The sequence below is a fragment of the Hemicordylus capensis genome, chromosome 16 (assembly GCF_027244095.1).
Source record: "Hemicordylus capensis ecotype Gifberg chromosome 16, rHemCap1.1.pri, whole genome shotgun sequence".
In the NCBI taxonomy this organism is placed as follows: Eukaryota; Metazoa; Chordata; class Lepidosauria; order Squamata; family Cordylidae; genus Hemicordylus; species Hemicordylus capensis.
The window spans coordinates 1,614,885-1,634,918 of record NC_069672.1 but is presented as its reverse complement, the minus strand read 5'-3'; the positions used below and the strand labels follow the sequence as shown (position 1 = coordinate 1,634,918).

At 51.4% G+C, this 20,034-nt stretch overlaps 1 protein-coding gene across 1 annotated transcript in view; it reads left to right on the top strand.

The window, feature by feature from the left end:
* Positions 1-20,034, top strand: part of ESPN (espin) — a 116,812-nt gene that overhangs the window by 50,064 nt on the left and 46,714 nt on the right. The window contains exons 6-7 of the mRNA XM_053281490.1: positions 2,074-2,281; positions 4,532-4,803. Of these exons, the coding sequence (XP_053137465.1) occupies positions 2,074-2,281; positions 4,532-4,803 (480 nt within the window). The remainder of the gene's footprint in view (positions 1-2,073; positions 2,282-4,531; positions 4,804-20,034) is intronic.

The following is a 20,034-nucleotide window of genomic DNA, read 5'->3' as shown; positions in this document are numbered from 1 at the left end:
GGGAGACTACATGTGTGAGAACTGGAAGATCTTCCCCTTAGGGGGATGGAGCCCTAGCTCAGTGGAAGAGCTTGCCTGCAGAAGGTCCCAAGTTCCCTCCCTGGCAGCATCTCCAAGATAGAGCTGAGAGAGATTCCTGCCTGCAACCTTGGAGAAGCCGCTGCCAGTGTGTAGACAGTTCTGAGCTAGGTGGACCAAGGGTCGGACTCCGTATATGGCAGCTTTCTATGTTCCTAGTAAGGATTCTGTGGCTTTTTAAAACGGACTGTTGTCAGTGTCATTCCAACAGCCGCTACTTTTCCCAAGCCGCGAGCATTTCCCCCCATGGCAGAGGCAGCCCTTGTCTCCCTCCCCGGCATGGGGCCCCAAGTGGCGGCTGAGAGCCTGCCCTCCTTCATCACGTCCCGGCCTGGGTGCCAAGTTCCTCAGTGCTGTGATGCAGAGAGGCAGAATGGGCCATGGGTGATCGCCCCTGAATAGGTACTTGCCATGCCTGCTTCTGGCGAGGGCAATTGAGGGCAGAGGAGGAAGGAAAGTGAAGGCAACCCATTGCCAGCAAGAGCAGGTATCCTCACTGCTTACACTGGCATGCACAAGGAGAAGAGACCTGGTCTTGCGGTAGCAAGCATGACTTGTCCCCTTAGCTAAGCAGGGTCCGCCCTGGTTGCATATGAATGGGAGACTAGAAGTGTGAGCCCTGCAAGATATTCCCCCCTCGGAGGATGGAGCTGCCACTCTGGGAAGAGCAGAACGGTCCAAGTTCCTTCCCTGGCAGCATCTCCAAGAGAGGGCTGAGAGAGATTCCTGCCTGCAACCTTGGAGAAGCCGCTGCCAGTCTGGGTAGACAATCCTGAGCTAGATGGACCAAGGGTCTGACTCAGTATATGGCAGCTTCCTCTGTTCTGATGCACATGATCTGACCCGGAAGTTTCAATTGGGTTACGGCAGGAGGAGTTCTCAAGCTTGGGTCCCCAGATGCCATTGGCTGGAGGTGAGCTGAGCTGTTGTAGGTTGTAGGGGTGTCCATGCAACTGGCTGGTCCGGTTTGGTTCAAGACTGGGCCAGTTCCGTCCGGCACCCTCTCGAACCCTCCTCCCCGGTTCAGTACAGTCCAGGAGGGTTCACAAACATTTTTTTTTTAAATGTACCCCCTTCGGGGGAGTTGTTGGAGGCAGTGGCAGGGTCTGCGGAGGTTCCCCCTCCCCCTGCCAGCCTCCCTTCATGCCCAAACTGGCCATCCCCTTCCAGCGCAGCAGCCATTTTGGAGGCCGCCGCGCCTGTGCCATTGGCCTTTGTGTGGCCTGGGTCCACAGACTCCTAGAACTGGGGTTGCCCCAAGTGTTACTGAGAGGGTCCATTTTTGCTTTCCATGCAGAAGGTCCCGGTGCCCTCAGGACAAAGAGGGGCAAGTGGAATGTGAGATGATACAGCACTGGGATGGATTTGGGGAGGAGAACTGGCCTTGCATAAATTGTCCCGTTTGCTAACCCCGGTTTGCATTTGAATGGGAGGCTACATGTAAGATGGGATGGGGATGGGGCCACTCTGGGAAGAGCTCCTGCATGCTTGCGTGCAGAAGGCTCCAAGTTTGTTCCCTGGCAGCATCTCCAGGGACTTTGACACATACTGGGAGGCTTTGCTGCAAACTTGAAGTAAAAAACCAACACAAATAGTGGATTTTTTTTAAAACCCCAGATATAAATCAGGCTACACTCTAACGCGCAGTGAAAAACCCAAATTGTGTGTGAACTGCTCCCCGATAACTCGCAAGGACTTTGGGGATCGGGGTACATCAGGTCGAAATGTGAATGCACCCCCGCCATTCCGGAGGGGATGCAGGTTAAAGGACTCTAAAAGCCCTGTGTGAAAAACATCCAGGATAGGGCTGAGAAGAGAGACTCCCGCCTGCAACCTCGGAGAAGCCGCGGCCAGTCTGGGTAGACCATCCTGAGCTAGACGGCCTGAGGGTCTGGTTCTCGATGGACCGAGGGTGGAAGGCGGCTTCCTTGGTTGCTGTTGGGTCTGCCCCGACTTCTCTCTCCCCTCGACTGATGGGCCGCCTGTGTCTTACAGAGCGTAGAGCACCGGGTCCTTTCCCGCGACCCCTCCACCGACCTGGAGTTCAAGCAGCCCGACTCAGGGATGTCGTCACCCAACACGACCATGTCCGCCCCCCAGGCCCACTTTGACCTCGGCTCCCCCAGCAGCACCCTCTCCAACTACGACTCCTGTAACTCCAGCCAGTCCAGCACCGGGGAGAAGAGGAACAGCCAAGGCTGCCGTAAGTAGGGGTGCCCTGTCCCCCGGAATTTAGTGTACCCGCCGGATTTTGGCTCCTCCACCCGGCTGCTAAATTCCACCAATTTCAAATGAAATGCCCAGATTGCCTGGATTCTGCTCTGGATCCGGCCACATGGGAGGGCAGAGGAGGAGGGGGAAGTATACACATCTGTCAGATAAAAAAAATGAAAATTAGAGTGGCAGCTTAATTTGCATAATATGCAAAATAGGCCACCCAGATTCGAGAAGCTTGAATACGGCAACCCTAGCCGTAAGCATCCCTGTGGGGAAGGGGGCTGGCTCCTTCCCCGGTTGCTGATTCCCTGTTGCAAAGTTTCTCTCCGGAGCCGTCTGGGACGCGGAAAGGGTGCCATCTGGTGGCATGGATTTATTGTCAGAGTGTTATGGGTCACCTTTCTCTGCCAGCATCTGCTTGAGGATTTAAAATGGCAACATGTGGAAACCACCATTTAAGACGGGGCTGCACAACTTCAGCTGCTGTTGGACTACAACCCCCATCATCCCCAGCTATAGTGGCCGCCAGTAGTTTTGGTTGATGGGAAACGCAGTCCAACCACTGGAGAGCCGAAGTTGTTCAACCTTAAATGAAAATAAGCACAGTCAACCGATTTAACGGCCCTTGGTGGTTTTTTTTTTTTTTAATTAAAGCCACGTGGCTGCATGATAAACTTTGATACCTAAGTGGAACCTCCCTGTTTGAAGGCAGTATACCTCCAAATGCTGAGGAGCAACAGCAAGGGAGGCCAAGCCTTGCTTGTGGACTCTCTGGAGGCATTTGGTTGACTACAGTGAGAAGCCGGATGCTGGGCTGGGTAGCAGACCTTGGGACTGATCCAGAAAGTCTCTCTTTATTTGGCTTTTAAATCCTCGCTCTCCAAAGCCTGGATCCAGGGTCTTTTTGGGAGCATGCTCTCACGAGGACTCTGCCTGCGTCCTTTAAAATGTGCTGCAGAGGCCTGCCCGATTTCCATTTGGTATGTTTTCAGACATATGGTGCAAAGCCCGCTTTTTATTCTTATTTACAAAGACTTTATTCTTATTTCCAAAATCTCCATTTGAGAGAACAGGCTCTCTGAAAGACACCAGATCCAGGTTTGGTAGATCTGTATATATATAAAAGCCAAATTGTATTGCCCCTGGTAAAGTGAGGCGACCATCTTTACAGGGTCTTGGTCAGATGAGAAAACCCCAGCATCCTCAGTACCACTGTTTAAAGGTCATTTACCTCTAGAAATGGATGTAGCTGACATATCAGCCAAAGCTGACAAAAGCTCCTGGCCACTGCCTCAATCTGAGAAACCAGGGAGAGCTTTGGGTCCAGAAGCACTCCCAAGCTACATACCTAATCTTTCAGGGGGAGTGTAACCCCATCCAGAACAGGCAAATCTAAACCATCTCCCAGGTCTCGACCCCCCACACAGTCAATGCCTCCATCTTATTTGGATTCAACTTCAGTTTGTTATCCCTCATCCAGTCCATTACCGCCACCAAGCAGGCATTTAGGGAAGATACACCATTTCCTGATGAGGTTGACTAACCTCATGATGATTAACCTAAAATCTTCTGATTCTAATAAGTGGTTATAAATGAATCTCATTTTATCTTAACTGCCACAGTACAAAATTTGGCCACTTTAAATGTAATTGCGGTATTATTCCCAGCAAGCAAAAAGGCTGGATTTTGTCTTTCAGATTAACCAGGAAAAGAGGACAGGGATAATTGGCAAGCTTCATGCTTCTTAATCAAACCTACAGTTTAAAAGCACACGTTCTACCGATTCTGCCACACCAGAGTTGTGTGGACACAACCTTTGCTTACAGAGGATTCCCTGATATTTCCCAAATAGTGTTGTGGCGGGTCGGGCATTACATCGGGCCAGAGTAAATGCCCTTCTGTGACTAGGGACTGTTGAGTTTGTAAGAGACACTGCAGGTTTGAGACAGCTGTTAATTCTGTCCAAATTATAACAACTGGGAACAAGACCCAGTTCCTCTTCCACCAATGGATAGAGCACCAAAATCTGTGTGCACAGACCAGGGAGATGCCCAGGGGTGTGTGTGTGTGTTGTGGCAGTGCATGGACTGTTGCAGCCGTCCTAACTTTTCCTTTTCAAGCAGCCCTGCTGCAGATCAGGTGGATGAGCTGTTGCAGACAGAACCCACACATTGCCCCAGACTGGGGTGCTTTCCAAAGTGAGACTGACCTGCTACTCCTCTCTGTCTTGCTCCAGGAGTTTCCGAGACCACGATTACAGACATGCAGACCTACATGGACATGCTGAACCCAGACTTAGCGCCCGGGCACAGCAAAAAAGGCGGCCAAGCATCCCCCCCTCCTCCCCCTGACTTCCCAGCGCCTCCCCCACCCCCCAACACCAAGGTCCCCCCTCCTCCCCCTGGCTACCCGGCACCAAACCCGCCCGAAGTGCAGCACACGGCCGAGATCTACGTCCAGGCAAAGAACAACCTTCGGCACGTGGAGAGTGAGGTGCTGAAGCGAGAGGTAAGGGCCACGAGGTACACAATCCTCCCTGAAGGTCTCTCGGCTTCTCTCCTGATTCTTTGGGTGTGCTTTGCTCAGGTAGGGCTGCTCCGACTTGCCCTAGGTTTTGCTCTAGGTTGAATTCAGTGGCAACTCACTGGTGGTTTTCAGACTGCCTTATGAGCACAGGAAGCTGCCTTATGCTGAGTCAGGCTCCGTGGCCCATCTAGCTCAGAACTGTCCGACTCTGACTGGCAGCATTTCCTCTGGGTTTCAGACAGAGGTGTGTCTTTTCGAGGTCTACCTAAGGATGTTGCCAGGAATTGAATCTGGGACCATCTGCAGTGCAAAGCATGTGCTCCTCTGCCACTGAGCTATGGCTCCTCCTGGGGAACCCTAACGATCTTCAAACCCCCATAGGATCATAGGAAGCTGCCATATACTGAGTCAGACCACCTAGCTCAGTATTGTCTTCACAGACTGGCAGCAGCTTCTCCGAGGTTGCAGGCAGGAGTCTCTCTCCCAGCCCTATCTCGTTGGAGATGCTGCCAGGGAGGGAACTTAGAACCTTCTGCTCTTCCCAGAGCGGCTCTATCCCCTGAGGGAAATTCCTTACAGTGCTCACACTTCTAGTCTCCCATTCAAATGCAACCAAGGCAGACCCTGCTTAGGACAAGTCATGTTTGCTACCACAAGTCCAGCCCTCCTCTCAGGCACTTCAGCGCCTTGGTCCACCCCTGGCCTCTTTCTGCACCATGATACACAGAGATCAGCTGCGGCCATGCAGGGTATGTGCCTCTCAAGTCGTGAGGCGTGAGGGGCCAAGGAGATGACCATTTTAGAGCCATGCATACAGACACAGGCGGGCAGCCCCTTCTCGGCTGTGACTTGGCCTCCTGCCTGTCTGAGGCAGAGGTTCCCAGACCCCAGGTTTTCCGCGCTGGGATTCAGCTGCCCAACTCCGCTGAGGCTGTGGAGGACAATTGGGGTTGGGTCTCTGTCCGCTGGTGAAGCCGGGAGAGAGCCGGAGGCCACAATGGGCCATTTGTTGGGCTTTGCCCCCCGGGCTTCTGATGGCTCTGCTTGTAATTGGGTTAATGGCTTTGTGGGGCTTTGTTCCAAGCCATGCTCCTGACTCAGGAACAACGCAGCCCAGTTTGCAGCCTCAGCAGTCTGGATGCCCCCCGGCCCTCTCCAAGGCTTCAGCCCCAAGCTGGGTCCCTTGCAGGCGGCCAGGGAAGGTGGGTTTCTTTTCAAGCCAGCCCCTTCTGCTCTCTGGGGTCTGGGCTGGGGCAGGGGGAGTTCAGCCCATGAGCTGCAGTCCCCGGATCAAGCCTGGGACTGAGACTGTGTGTCCTGCCCCCCAGAGCTCCCTTCTTGGACACCCCAGGCCAGGCCAGGCTGCAGGAGCTGGTGCTGAACATGGCCGCTCTCTTCCGTGTCTGGGGGGGGGTCTCTGAGACCCAAGCAGAGGCCGTTGGCAGAGCTCAGTAGCTACCTGTTGCCTTCAGACCCCGAGGTTCCCAGATTGAACGACAGAATCTGAGTCTCTCTCCGCCTCCGTTTTCCTCGCCCTGCCCTCGGATCACCTGATTTGCTGCTTGCGGGCCCCCTGGGTTCCTCCTTTTGTGTCTTGGCGCCAGCTTTCCATGCAGATCCAGGCTGAGTGTGTGTTTTTGGTGGTAACCCATTGGGACATCCTCTGCACACGGGCCTGGTCCAAGCAGTTGTTGTTAGGATAGGAGATCTTTCCTGAGCAGTTTGCTGCAAATCAGTTGGCCGATGTACTGTGCAATACAGGATACCTACAGGGCTTTTCAGCCAGGGGTATTGGGACCTCTGGGGGTAGTTTGAAGCTTCATGGGGGGTACACCCCACCTCCCTGACTCACTTGCAAGCTCCACTGCTGGCTCCCCCTCCGGGAGAGGGGGAGAGGAGTGTCAGGCAGCTTTCCTCCCTCCTCTTCGCCACATCGCTGGCTGGCTCGATGCTCCAGCTCCACCCACCCTCCCTGCGACCGGTGGACGGGCTTGGCAGTGAAGGAGATGCTGGCTGATGCTCAGCACTGGCTTTGCTGCCAGTCCTGTTGGGCTGAGGAAGGGGTGGGGTGAGCATGTGGCCCAGCCAGTCCCATGGTGAGGAGAAGGGAGAGGTGGGGTCAGGTCAGGAGTCTGCTCTGGTGCCCTGTCTGACCACGCGAGGCTCCAGAGAACGGGAGAAGAAGGGAAGCCCTCAGCACAGAGGTGGGGTTTTGTTTTGCTTTGCTTGCCTGATTCCAAGGCAGGTCCTCTTAACTTGTGTTCTATTTCCCATCCACTTTGGCAAGAACATCTAAAACTTTGTGGAGAGCAGTAGCTATGCTGAGCCCCACCACCACATCAGCATGAGGACTCACCACGGGGTCCCTTTAAAAACACACACCAAAGACTAGAAACCTGCATGCTTAGCTTCTCCTTCCCCTGGGTGCTTTCATAAATGCCTGGACCTCTTTGGCTCCCCCCAAATTGTGCATTTGATTGACATGGGAGGTGACGGTTCCATCGGGTGAAGCCTCCCCCAGTGGTTGGGAGAGGCTGAGCTGGACATCTTAGCAATGTGGTAGGAAGGCAGAGCTAGGGTTGCCAACCTTTCATGGCCAGAATGAGGGGCACAAGTTTGTGGGGGCTGGCTGGGAGGTCTCTGCAGTGGCAATCAAGAGCCTGAGTCTCATTGACATCTGGGTAACTGAATTATCTGCTGTTGAAGGGATTATATTGAAGGGATATGCTATGGAAGAGATTATATGCTACTGAGGGACACATGCTGCCCCTATAGGGACCAGCATTTCATCCTGCGTCATGAGGCACAGTTGGCAATCCTAGGCAGAGCAGAACGGATCCTCTGCAACACCCCCACAGGCAGGCTGGCGGAGGAGAAAACGTCTCCAGGATGAAATGCTGAATCCGGCTTGACTTGAGGAACGGTGACCAATGCTGAGGGTCCATTGTCGGCAGCAGCTGGATTGTGTGGCAGAGATACCATGGCTGGGAAATAAATCCACGAGTCTCCAGTTTCCCTGCAATGTGACCCCCTCTCCTCCCGCTCCCCCAGCTAGCCAGGCACGGAGCTTAAACCTGCAGCACGCGGAGCCGGGAAGTCCTAAATCGCCCAGCTTGGTAGCTACGAGCAGCTATGCCTGCTGCAGGCGGGCAGAGGAGGAGTGGCTTGCGCACTCAGCAAGGCCATGCTGAAAAGCTGGAATCTGGCTGTGGTGACCCGTGTGACTCTGACGATGCCCTTGTCTAGTGCAAGGATGTCAGAGGGGCTCGGTCAGATGGCGGCCTGTTAGAGGAAGTGCTGATGAGGGCAAGGGCAGTGACGGCAGAGGAGGGAAAAGAAGAGTGCCACCGAGCACTGAAGGAATGCAAATACCTTGCAAGGTGAGCATCACGCCATAATTAACTCAGCTATGTTTGATATGGTGGTTTCAAAGCAAAATTTCAGATTAGTGGATACTCCGCCCAGCTGTCTCAGACGAGAACTTCTCCGGGAAAAAGGTTCACACGTTCATTTGCGAATCGCGGAGAGGTTAGTTTAGGGGTGGCCAATGGGAGGCGCTCCTGCTGCTGTTGGACTACAACTCCCATCACCCCCAGCCGCAAAATGGAAAACTCACCCCACAGCTGGTGACAGTAGCTTTTGCTGAAAGAGTTAAAAGTGGCTTGCAAGGAGTTTTGCTTCCTCTGGAGTGAAGACTCATGCTTCTTTGGTCCTGGCTCCTGTTTGTGATCAAACAAGTAGGAACATAGGAAGCTGCCATATACTGAGTCAGACCCTGGTCTATCTAGCTCAGTGTTGTCTTCACAGACTGGCAGCGGCTTCTCCCAGGTTGCAGGCAGGAGTCTCTCTCAGCCCTATCTTGGAGATGCTGCCAGGGAGGGAAATTGTAACCTTCTGCTCTTCCCGGAGTGGCCCCATTCCCTAAGGGGAACATCTTATAGTGCTCAGATATAGTCTCCCATTCAAATGCAAACCAGGGCTGACCCTGCTTAGCTAAGGGGACAAGTCATGCTTGCTACCACCAGACCAGCTCTCCTCTTTAAAAAAAAGTGAGGCAGGTTTTTGAAACAATACAAAAACCTCCTATTGAAGCAATACAAAAACCTGCCAGAGCCATTTTTCCGGAGGCAAAAACAGGCTGCGTGTAGCTGCCACCAGCAGCGATCTCTCTTTCAGACTGCCTTCAGCTCCCTGAGAAAATGGAGCTATTGTCTGGCTTCAGCCTCAGAGGGAAATTCAGCAGAATCATTTCCCTGCATAATCACCCTACGGACAATGTCTGAATTAACCCAGATAATGATCCCAGCAGTTGGAGGTTCATTAACTATTGAGCAGTGTTCCTTTCAGTGGGCCTTCGGGAGAAATGGAATCCCTCTGAGAGGGGCAGTAGGGAAAAGGCGTGGAAAAGATGGGCGTCCAGATGGGGACCACCTTGTTCCCTGCAGTGAGGGAAGCGGAATTTCCCTGTTGCATTGTTTACCAGGGGGTTGTTAAGCCAATTTGACTCCTCTTTGGGATCTGGTTATCACCTGTGGTCTGCATGAAATGACTCCCTGTAATGTAGATAAGATAAGCAGCTGATGGGGACAGGAAAACCTGCCCTGGACTCCAGGTAGAAAACGGAAATCAAAGATCAGTAATATTACATCATGTAAGAATAAGTTGATATGTCGGCAATGCAATGCACATATTAACTCCAAACTCTCAACAAAAAGACCTTTTATTGTGCAAAACCAGAAAAACGAAAAGTTGGCAAACATAAAGCCATAAGACGTTTCGGTTTGACACACCAGCCTCAGTTATGAGCACAGATGAAAACCCCGGTTTCCCAGCTGTTAAATTCTTTAAACGTTTTAGCACACAGTTCCCTGACAGGCGGAGATATTAATGAGTGGAGAGGGAGGGGGAGAAGGGGGAACACACCTGATTCTTCTCAGAGGCTAATAAACTTCATGGCATCGGCCAATGCCTCCCAGGCATTAATGTTAGGTCTCAGTTTCTCTATAAATAATGCTTCCTTGAATTTCCTTCTTTGTAGGTTCCTTCCAATCTCCCAAATAGATACTTTAATGGGCACCCTTTTGGCCTTCATGCTTAATCCTCGTATGCAATGACCAGGGTTTCTTTCTCTTTGCACAGAGTCTCATATCTGCTAGATGTTCTTTATATCTATCTTTCAATGACCTGCCAGATTCCGCAATCTAGAATGAAGTGCAGCCTAAACATTGGATTTGATATATTGTACCTTTCTTTCCACCGTTTCTTTGCCCCTGTTCACAGATTTCACAGTCTTGTACATCACATCTCCTATCGTACTAGAATTAACTAACAATTGTTTACGTGTCATTGTTGCTATGCAAACCACATTCACCTTAATTCTCTGTCTTTACATCATGTAAGGTTTCCTTTTCAGTATGGAGAGTAAAACTAGATGCTCTTTTAAAGATGGGATTGTGGCTAACATCGTTGGCTGACACCCAGACTATTTCTTATTGAAATTAATAGGGAAAGTTAGTTATGACTAATTTGTACCATTAATTTCAGTGCAGAGTAATTTAGTCTGGCTGTCAGCTCTTGTTTTTAGTAGCCAGATTGGGCCCTCTCTGGATCAGGACCATAGCACAGGAATTTATTTTTTTCACCTTGTGCCTTCTCCACAGTTCATCAGGCCTCTTCGGGGTTCAGGCTCCTGGGCGCTTTCCAGATTAAATGCTACAACAGGGGTGAAATGCTTCGGCTTGGCAGGGTCGTATTGAAAACGATCTCCAGAATTATTATTTATTATTATTTATTTGATTTTTATACTGCCCTTCCAAAATGGCTCAGGGCGGGTTGAGAATCTCAAACTCCTACTACAGGAAAATACAGCAACTTTTTTGCCACGCACATGCAATGCTGTAACACGATAATGCAAAGATAAAACCTGAAAGAAGACATTGGAAAAGTGAGCGGCCCCTTGCTGCCAGCACAGGGACTGCGGTGTCACAACACAGGAAGTACGGAAGCACACTTAGCTGATCCTCAGTGACACGGTTGTAGGGTCTAATCTGAAAAGCGCCCATGAACTGCGTTCCAGGGGAAATTGCTGTGAGTGGAGATGTTGTCTGAAACAAATTCCAAAAGCTGCAGAGTCCTCATACCTGAGACAAGAGCTTCAGACCGAGGAGCAGCGGGCTCTGAGGCCAGGCCTTTATAGGGTCCGGTGTTCTGGAATTGGCCCCTGAACATAAGAACCACCCTGCTGGATCAGGCCCAAGAAGGCCCACCTAGTCCAGCATCCTGTCTCACACAGTAGCCCACCCAATGCCTCTGGGAAGCCCGCAGGCAAGAGACAAAGGCATGCCTTCTCTCCTGCTGTTGCTCCCCTGCAACTGGGATTGAGAGGCATCGTGCCTCGGAGGCTGGAGATGGCCCACAGCCACCAGACTAGTAGCCATTGACAGACCTGTCCTCCATGAATCTGTCTAAGCCCCTTTTCAAGCCATCCAAGCTGGTGGCCGTCACCACATTCCATGGCAAGGAATTCCATAGATTAATTGTGCGCCGTGTGAAAAAGGACTTCCGCTTGTTGGTCCTAAATTTCCCAGCCTTCAGTTTCATGGGCTGACCCCTGGTTCTAGTGTTGGGGGAGAGGGAGAAAAGGAGGGGTCTCCGGAGGGAAGGCACGGAGAGCCCAGGATGATACCAGGAGCACATGGAACTCTATTAGACAACTTGTCTCATTCAGGATTTCCTTCATTGACCGGCCGTGGCTCACCAGGCTTTCAGATGGGGGTCTTTTCCCAGCCGTACCTGCCGGAGATGCTGCCAGGGACTAAAACAGAAACCTTCTGCATGCAGAGCAGATGCTGTGAAATTCAACCACAGCCACTTTCTTTACAGTCTGGAATGTATCCCTTCTGCTTCTGCTCAGAGGACTGACCCCAGAGTTGCAAAGGAGGCTGCTGTTATTTTATTATTAAGATTTCTGACATTTCTATACTGCCCCATACAAAAATGTCCCTGGGCGGTTCACAATCTAAAAACCATGAAAACACTGACACAATCAAAACAATTTAAAAAACACAAAAACAAATAAGAACTCTAAAACCCGAAGCTTTAAAACTATAAACTCAAAGCCTGGCTAAACAGGTATGTTTTCAGGTCCTTCTTAAAAACGTTCAGAGAAGGGGAAATTCTAATTCCGTCAGGAAACACGTTCCAGAGTCCCGGGGCAACTCTAGATAAGGTCCGGTTTTGAGTCGCCACCAATCCAGCCGGTGGCAACTGCCACCGGACCTCCCGTTGGTGGTGAAGCAAACGCACTTTGCCCTGCGGCCTCCCTGCTTTGTCAGGACAGGCTCCTGCCCTTCAGACGGGCCTCCAGGCTGAGCCCCCCAACTGAGCTCCGTCCCCTCTCATCCCTCGAGCTGCAGTGGGCTGCTCCTTCCACCTCAGCCTCACCTGGCTGTCTTTAGTCTTTGCATAAAGCCAGTTTGCACGCCTCTGGGTGCTGCCAAGGCCAAGGGAAGGAGTGTGAACGTGGGTTTCTCATTAGGAAATTGCTCCTAGATGGTGTTCCTTCCTCCCACGCAGCAGGCGGCACGCTTTTCTGCCCCATCTCAGGGTGCCTCCGGATTGGCTAGCATTTGCACCAGTTGCTTCCGACTGACACTCAAGGAGGAGACCCAGTTCCCAGATGTGCCACATCCCGAATTGTGCCCTGGACGGCGTGCCCCTTCTGGGTAGCATATTTATTTATTTATTTATTTGCCGTATTTCTGTCCCACCCCTGCAGCACACTGCTGCTTGGGCAGGATCTTGTGAAAGAGGCAACGCTTCCCCACTGTCTTTTAGGACCGAATGGTGTTGTGAGTTCTTGTGGGTTATTTCCATTGGACCTGCTGCAGCATCAACAATAATCAACAGCCAGAATCCTGATTATTTGGGTGTTTTTTAAAAATTGTATGTAAACCACTTTGAGACCTCACTCTGCAAGGCAGAATACAAATAAATCAAACAAATAATAAATATGCACAAATGCATATTTGCACCAAATGAACCATATCTTTGTTAAAACACATTTTATTATGGCTGTGCAATCCAAGGATGGTGATGATGATTGATGATGATTGATGATTATGAACTGAACTCGATTTCTGTTCTAGGTGGGTTCACTAATAAAACTAATAAAAACAAGTCAAGCCATTAAAAACAATTAATACGAATATCTGGCAACTTAAATGATCATACCTGCTACTAATATGAATATTTATATACTGCTCTTCAACCAAAGAGTGGTAAAAATTAAAGCAATTAAAAACCATGTAAGAGTCACAAAATCCAGTCTTTAAAAAAAAGTGTCTTTGCCCTGAATCCACCATATGTTTGGGGTGTTTCACAAGCAGGCCCCACTTTTCCTGTTACTTGTAAATGAATTTGCAACTTAAGAGGGAGGGGGGGAGTCAGGATTTGGGGGGCCAGCAGCAGCATCCTCTGGGCACCGGCCAGCACCATCCCAGCTCTCAGGATGATCTTTACTTAGGGCTCTGCGAAGAGCAGAGTGAGAGATCCCACTGCAGTGTGATTGGCTGCCGCACCGAGGTGATGTCACTGGTGGGTGAGCTGATAGGTGTAGTTAATTCATTAGAGGGCCCTGTAACCCGAGAGGCCAGCTTGTGTATCACAGGTGTGCAGAGGGCAGGTGTTGGGTGACACTGATGTTTCAGGCAGGCAGGCAGGCAGGCAGGTTTAGTGGGACTTGGTGTCCTCTGCACAGGTAAGCGAAAAATAATATACATTTTTGCTTCTGTTAGCTGCAGTTGGTCAAGGGCTTGGTGGTGGGGGCACTGGGAGGGGATTTCAGTCTGGTGCGTCTTGGGACTAGTGTTAGGAGGCACACCCAGTGTGTGCTTTTCCTGCAGTATCTGGATCCTGTGCATAGAACGGAGACTGGTGTGTGGCTGTTACTGGTGGCGGTGAGATGCTTAACCTGAAAGTACTGGTGGTTGTCTGTAAGTGGGTGCTAAACTGAAGAGGGAATTAGTTCTTTTGTCACTAAAGGAAGGGACCATTTTTGGCACGTGAAATGACTTTAAATGAGTGCACCGTTGGAGTGAAGAGGGTGAACAGGAAAGTCCTGCCTGGCTCAGACCCCACTTCATCCCCTGCCTGCCGTGTTCTTAGGGTGGCTGTTTGTCCTTTCCCTGTTTCTGCTGGGAGAGCGGAGGCTGAAAGATACTGCAGGGCTGTTCTCGGGACTGCACAGTGGCAAGAACATATGCAAAGTCCTGCAAATGCTTGAGAGCGGCTTCATAAAAAAGGAAAGACACTGACTGATCTTGTTAGTGAAAGAGCTGTCCAATGTACAGTGGTGCCAGGCCCCATAATGGCAATGGGTCAGGGCCAGAGTGTGTCCTGAGAAATGGAAGGGGATACCCAAGGCGTGTAGGACAATTGTGCTTTTACCTCTCCCCACCCCCCAACACACACACACACACACACACACACACACACACACACACACCCCTCTACCAACATGCATCAAGCACTGTGATGAAACAGGTGACTCTCAGCTTTCCTGGGATCTACCCTCAATAGAGAGATTGCTCTGATCTCAAATCTAGGAGCACGCCGCTCCTTCGAGGTAGGCTGCCACCAGCTGAAGACTGATCGAAAGCCACTGACCAGGCTCAGACACAGTTCCAACTACCGAGAACTGTCTAGCTTTGGACTTACAGGCACTGTACGGCCAGAGTCCACACAACCCAGCTCTAGACAACAATGTATGATTCTGAAAACCACTCAACAGTAGTGGGTGTCTTTATGAGGCGCTTGGGGAAGAGTTTTGCAAGTAACCCTCCAGAACCTTTCAAACCAGACGGAAGCCACTTCTATGAACTTTATTAAGGGTTGCACACAGAATAAGGAATTGAGGGGAAATAGGTGGAAACTGGGAGTAAAGAAAGGAATGCAGGAATTCAAAAGAAACTACAAAAAGCATTTACTAACTGATTAGCCCTGAGTTTTACCTGAGTCTGTCCGTAGGCAGGTCCTTGGCTGAGCGGGCGTTAAGCTCTGCAGCTTCTCCTGGGGAACACTCATTTGCAGATGGGAAAGGGTGAGCCCTGGCCAGGCCTTTGAAGCCAGGAGGGAGGGGGTGAGCTGGACCGAGGGCCTCACACAGAGGAGTCTAATTTCCTCCCCTCTGGGCGGTGAGAGGCAAAGTGGCCCTGTCTCCTGGGTCAGATAAGGTTAGGGGATTGGTGCAGGGGGGGTCTGTGAGCCAGGGAGTGACCCTCTCGAGAGGAGGGAGCTCTGGGTCTGTCGCAAGGGCTTTCAGCCAGCAATCAGACCTGGACCTGTAGTGTGTATATCGGGTGTGGGTGTGCTTGGGTCATCTTTGAACCCAATCTCATCACCCCACAATGATTCTTTTAGCTGCAAGTGAGACTGTCCCTTTGCATTTTTAATTCATTAATATAAAAATTACCGTCTCGTTCCCGGCGTGTGCGTTCTGTGCCCGCCGCGAGTTCTGTAATTTCATCCGCACCTTCCACGTCCTTTTTGCCATTTTCCCCTTGAAGAAGCCGCCTGTCTCTCAATTAGCCGCCCACAGGAAGAACCCCACAACCCCACAGGGTCCAGCTGGGACTTCTGGCGCCACCTTTGGCTTTCTCACTGGACTTTGTTGGGGTGACTTGGTCTGGCAGTTTTCTCTGCTGTCACAAATAGTGCATTTGGAAGGGAGACTAGAAGTGTGATCACTGGAAGATCTTCCCCTTGGGATGGAGCTGCTCTGGGAAGAGCAGAAGGTCCCAAGTCCCCTGCCTGGCAGCATCTCTAAAAATAGGGTTGGGACAGAGACTCCTGCCTGTAACCTTGGAGAAGCCGCTGCCAGTCTGTGAAGACAATGCTGAGCTAGATAGACCAATGGTCTGGCTCAGTATATGGCAGCTTCCTCTGTTCCTATGCCGGCTGGAAGGCTGAAGCTGCAAAAGCCCCATTTCAGAAACATGAACGCACGACCAAGTTGCACGTCACTGCAGGATGCACATCCCAGGTCACTGAAAGCAAGATGGAGAAGGCAGGCAGAATCCCCACTGGGATATGAGCTTGGAGGTGCCTCTGAGCTAGGCCTGCTGTTTTGGGTCCTGTAAGTATTTACACAGGTGGAGTTTTTGAAAAATAGGACAAGGGGAAAGTACTAGAGTAGGGTGTGTATGGAGCGGGATGGGAAATGGGGGGAGAATGTTCTCCTCTTTGCCCTGTTTCTCTCTTCCTTCTCCCTTCCCCAATGAAACTTTCTTCAAGCCCACAAGACCAATGGAGGGAAGATATAAATACAACAAATACTTATGTACCACTTTTCAACAAAAGTTCCCAAAGCAGTTTACATAGATATATAAATAACTAAATTAAATTAAATGGCTCCCTGTCCCCCTTTAAATGGCTGCCCCCTTTAACCTGAGCGTGGAGGACAATTGTTATAAAACTGCAGAAAGGTTGATTTAGGTGAAAGAAGGAGAGCAAGAAAGTCTGGGGTATAGAATATCGTGCCTGTCTTTCTTTACAGCAGAAGGAGAATGAGTTACCCATCCAGTTACAAAATAGCCGATCCAAAGAAGGCTGATTTATAAAAGCTCATTTGTGTCCTGCTCCGGAGAATCTGCTGCCCACCCCCTGAAATTTCCTGGATATAAACAGCACTCTTGAAGAGGGAGTTTTCCTTTCAGAACCAGGGATAGCCAGGTGGTTTGAACTTTTTAAAATTGTTCTAGGGTGCTTTTTGATTACCTGCATGTGCAAAAATGACAAGAGTAAAACTTTTGGGGGCAAAATGGAACAGAAGTGAATATCCACACATTTTCAGATTAGCCCAAACTTTGCTGCTCTGGTTTTGAATGCAGGTTTTGCATTTTGGCATGTGACCGCTTCCTTCAAAGCTTGCTATCTGAATGTGTTAACATGTTGGCATCATAGGGTGGTTTTAGCAGGCACTGAATGCAAAAGTTTGCATTTATCGGATACTGAATGTCTCGTGTTGAATATGGCCAGATATCCAAATGAAATAGGATAGGGTGTCAAAAACAGGCACCAAATATTTTGCAAATGTTCAGAGCAGTTGTGGAGAGCTTGGCATTTCCAGGTCTGAAGGTTCAACATGAAGGTTTTAGTCTCCTCCTCAGGACCTCCTGTAGAAAGAGAGAATTTTATTTTATTACAGTAAGGCCAACTTTTCTTCCATGATGGAACTCAAGGCAGCCTTAAAGGGGTCCCCAGGTGGTCTCCCATCCAAGCAGTGACCACACCCAGAACTGCTGACCTTCGACAAGAGTCCTGCATCCGGTGTCTTCAGACCATAACTCAGGGCCAAGGAGGAAAGCTGGCTTCCTGTGGCTTGAGAGCTTATGCCATTAGCTCCCCTCCAAAAATAGCGCTTCCCCTGCCCTGACACCCCCTTCCAGCCTCATCAGTTTCCTCCTCAACACACGAGGTTCCACCCTTTTTGAGTGTCAGCCTCAGTGGGGGGGGGGCAACTTTAGAACATCAATGTCTGCACAGCCATAACTTGTATAGCAAATTTATTTGGGCTCAAAATGCAGGATCTCTCATGTCTCACCTGAAAGGCGTATAGCCGCCCAGGCTGTGCCACAGGAGATCTTCTGTGGAAGTTCTCCTGCAGACCCAGAAGTCTGCCAAAGATTTGCTCTTGCAGCTTTCCGGCTTGCTGTCCCCGATCCCCAGGAACTCCAGGGGGCTTCAGGCTGGCCACTGGCAGAGGCCATGTGGGGTTAGGTTGACCTTTGTCTGGCCCAAGGTGGCTGTTCTTACATCTCCTCCTCCTCCTCTTGGGGTGAGACACTGCTTACTGGAGAGCCCACTTCCATAGGAACATAGGGAGCTGCTTCATACTGAGTCTGACCCTTGGTCCCTCTCGTTCAGTATTGTCTACACTGACTGGCAGTGGCTTCTCCACAGTTTTGGGCAGGAGTCTTTCCCAGACCAGAGCCCTACCTGGAGATGCTGCCAGGGATTGAGCCTGGGGCCTTGTGCATGCAAAGCAGATACTCTACCGCTGAGCTGCAGCCCCCACCCCCAAGGTTGGCATGTGTGGGTCTCCCATCCAGGCACTGACCACACCAAAGCCTGCTCAGCTTCAGCAAGGATGCTGCATCGTGTGCCCTCAGACCATGCTCTGGAGCCATATTCAACCGAGGCTGGAAGCCAGGCTCTTCTTGTCGAAAGAGACTTCACCGCCACCCTCCGGGGTTTTCCAGTCTCCTGTGATGCAAACATTAAGCCCTCAGACTGGGGTCTCTTCCAGCCCTGCTTGGCCAAAACGCCCACCTCCCCAGTCTCAATGGCCTGGCCGCCCAGCAACATCTGGGGGACCCAAGTTTGGGAAACCCCTGGCTTAAACGGACTGATGTACCCACAGGAATCCCTCTGAGATCTTCTAGAGAGGGGTGTGTGTGCGTGTGTGTGTGTGTGTGTGCATGCACATCCCCTATTTGCAAATTTGCTGTGAGTGAGTATCTGTCTGGTGGCAAGGTTGCTTTCACAATATAGCCCTGCAAAGATCATTGTCATAAATCACATTATTGCAAGAAATTGCTTCAGCGTCCCTGGCAGGGGGCCGTCCGACACCTGCCTGAAAACCGCCAGGCAAGGGAGGACCCACCACTGCATGTGTCAGGCAGTTCCACTGTCAAACAGCATCAGGAAATTCCTCCGAAGGTCTAGCCTGAACCTGCTTCCGTCTCTTTGCAACCCACCTGTCCTGTAGTGCTGCCCTTGGGAGTAACTACCATATTGCAGACTTTATGCAAGGTTCCCAGGCGATCTCCCATCTAGGCACCGACCCAGCTGAGTCCTGCTCAGCTTCTGCAAGCCAGAGTTTCAGGAGCAGGGGTGGGGGCATAGGAAGCTGCCTTATACGGAGTCAGGCCCTTGGTCCGTCTCGCTCAGTGCTCTGACTGGCAGTGGCTCTCCCAAGGTTTCAGGCAGCAGGGGGTCTTTCCCAGCCCTACCAGCTGCCAGAAATTGAACCCGGGACCTTCTGCATGCAAGAAGGGCTGACCCCATCCCCGAAGCAGGAGATCTTCCAGCGCTCCCATGGAGTCTCCCACCCAAGTGCAAACCAGGGCAGACCCTTCTTAGCAAAGGGCACCATGCATGCCTGCTACTGCCAGCCCAGCTCCCCACTCCCTGCTGCATGGCCGGCTTCTGAGTGCGGCAGGGTGGGTGGAGAATGCCTCCTCCGCCACCTGCTCTCTGAGGACGGGCTGAGGTCCCCTCCCTGCCTCCCTGCCAGCTTTTCTCCTCCTCATCACCATCACCGGGCTAACAAAGCACCTGGGAACAAAGAGGCCTTTCCTCTCTTCCAGGGAAGGGATGTTCCTCTGCTCCGTGTTTGCTGTCCTGCCTGCACACCCTTTGTGGGCTGCGGAGGGAGGCGTGGAGGGGGGCAGGCAAATGCTCCTCTCCTCCGGTTAACGATTAACCTCCCCAGCTAATCAAAGTCTAATTCCCTCCCCCCCCCCCACACACACACTTTAGGCGACACTTCACTTAATACTCGGCACACACCGCTGGAGGGTCTGAAAACCTTTCCAGTGGGAGGAGGGCCAGTGTGGTGGTGTGGTGCAGTGCTTAGAGTGCCTGGCTGTGAGTAGAGGGAACCAGGTTCAAATCCCTGCCTGTGCAGTCATGGAGCTCCTGTGGGCCAGCCTCTGGCTTGCTTGGCCTAAGCCAGCTCCTCGTTTCCTGAGGGTAGAAGAAGGGGGTGTGCAACATGAACTCGGTCCCGAGCTCCGTGCAAGAAAGGTGGAGCGAGAATGTGATGAATGAAAGCAGCAGGGTTTAAATGGAGGACACCCGCCCCATACACACAACCCTTTGGCCCAGGGACATTTGGTTCCCCCCCCCCCCGCCCCCATATCCACTTCTCTAGTCGTGGCTGCTCCACCGTACCTGAGGACACTCAGCTCAGTGGCTCCCAACCTTGGGACATTGTTGGACTCCAACTCCGATTATCCTCCGCCACATTAGCCAAAGGGCATGATGGGAGTTGTAGTCCAGCATGCTCTGGGGACCCAAGCTTGAGAAACCCCCAAGCTCCTTCAATGGCAGACGTGGTGCCCCTGCCCAGCAGGTGGCTTGATTCAGTAGGCAAATCGGGAGAGGAGGATCTGTGGGTATGGGCTTTATTGGCTCGATGGAGCCTCCATT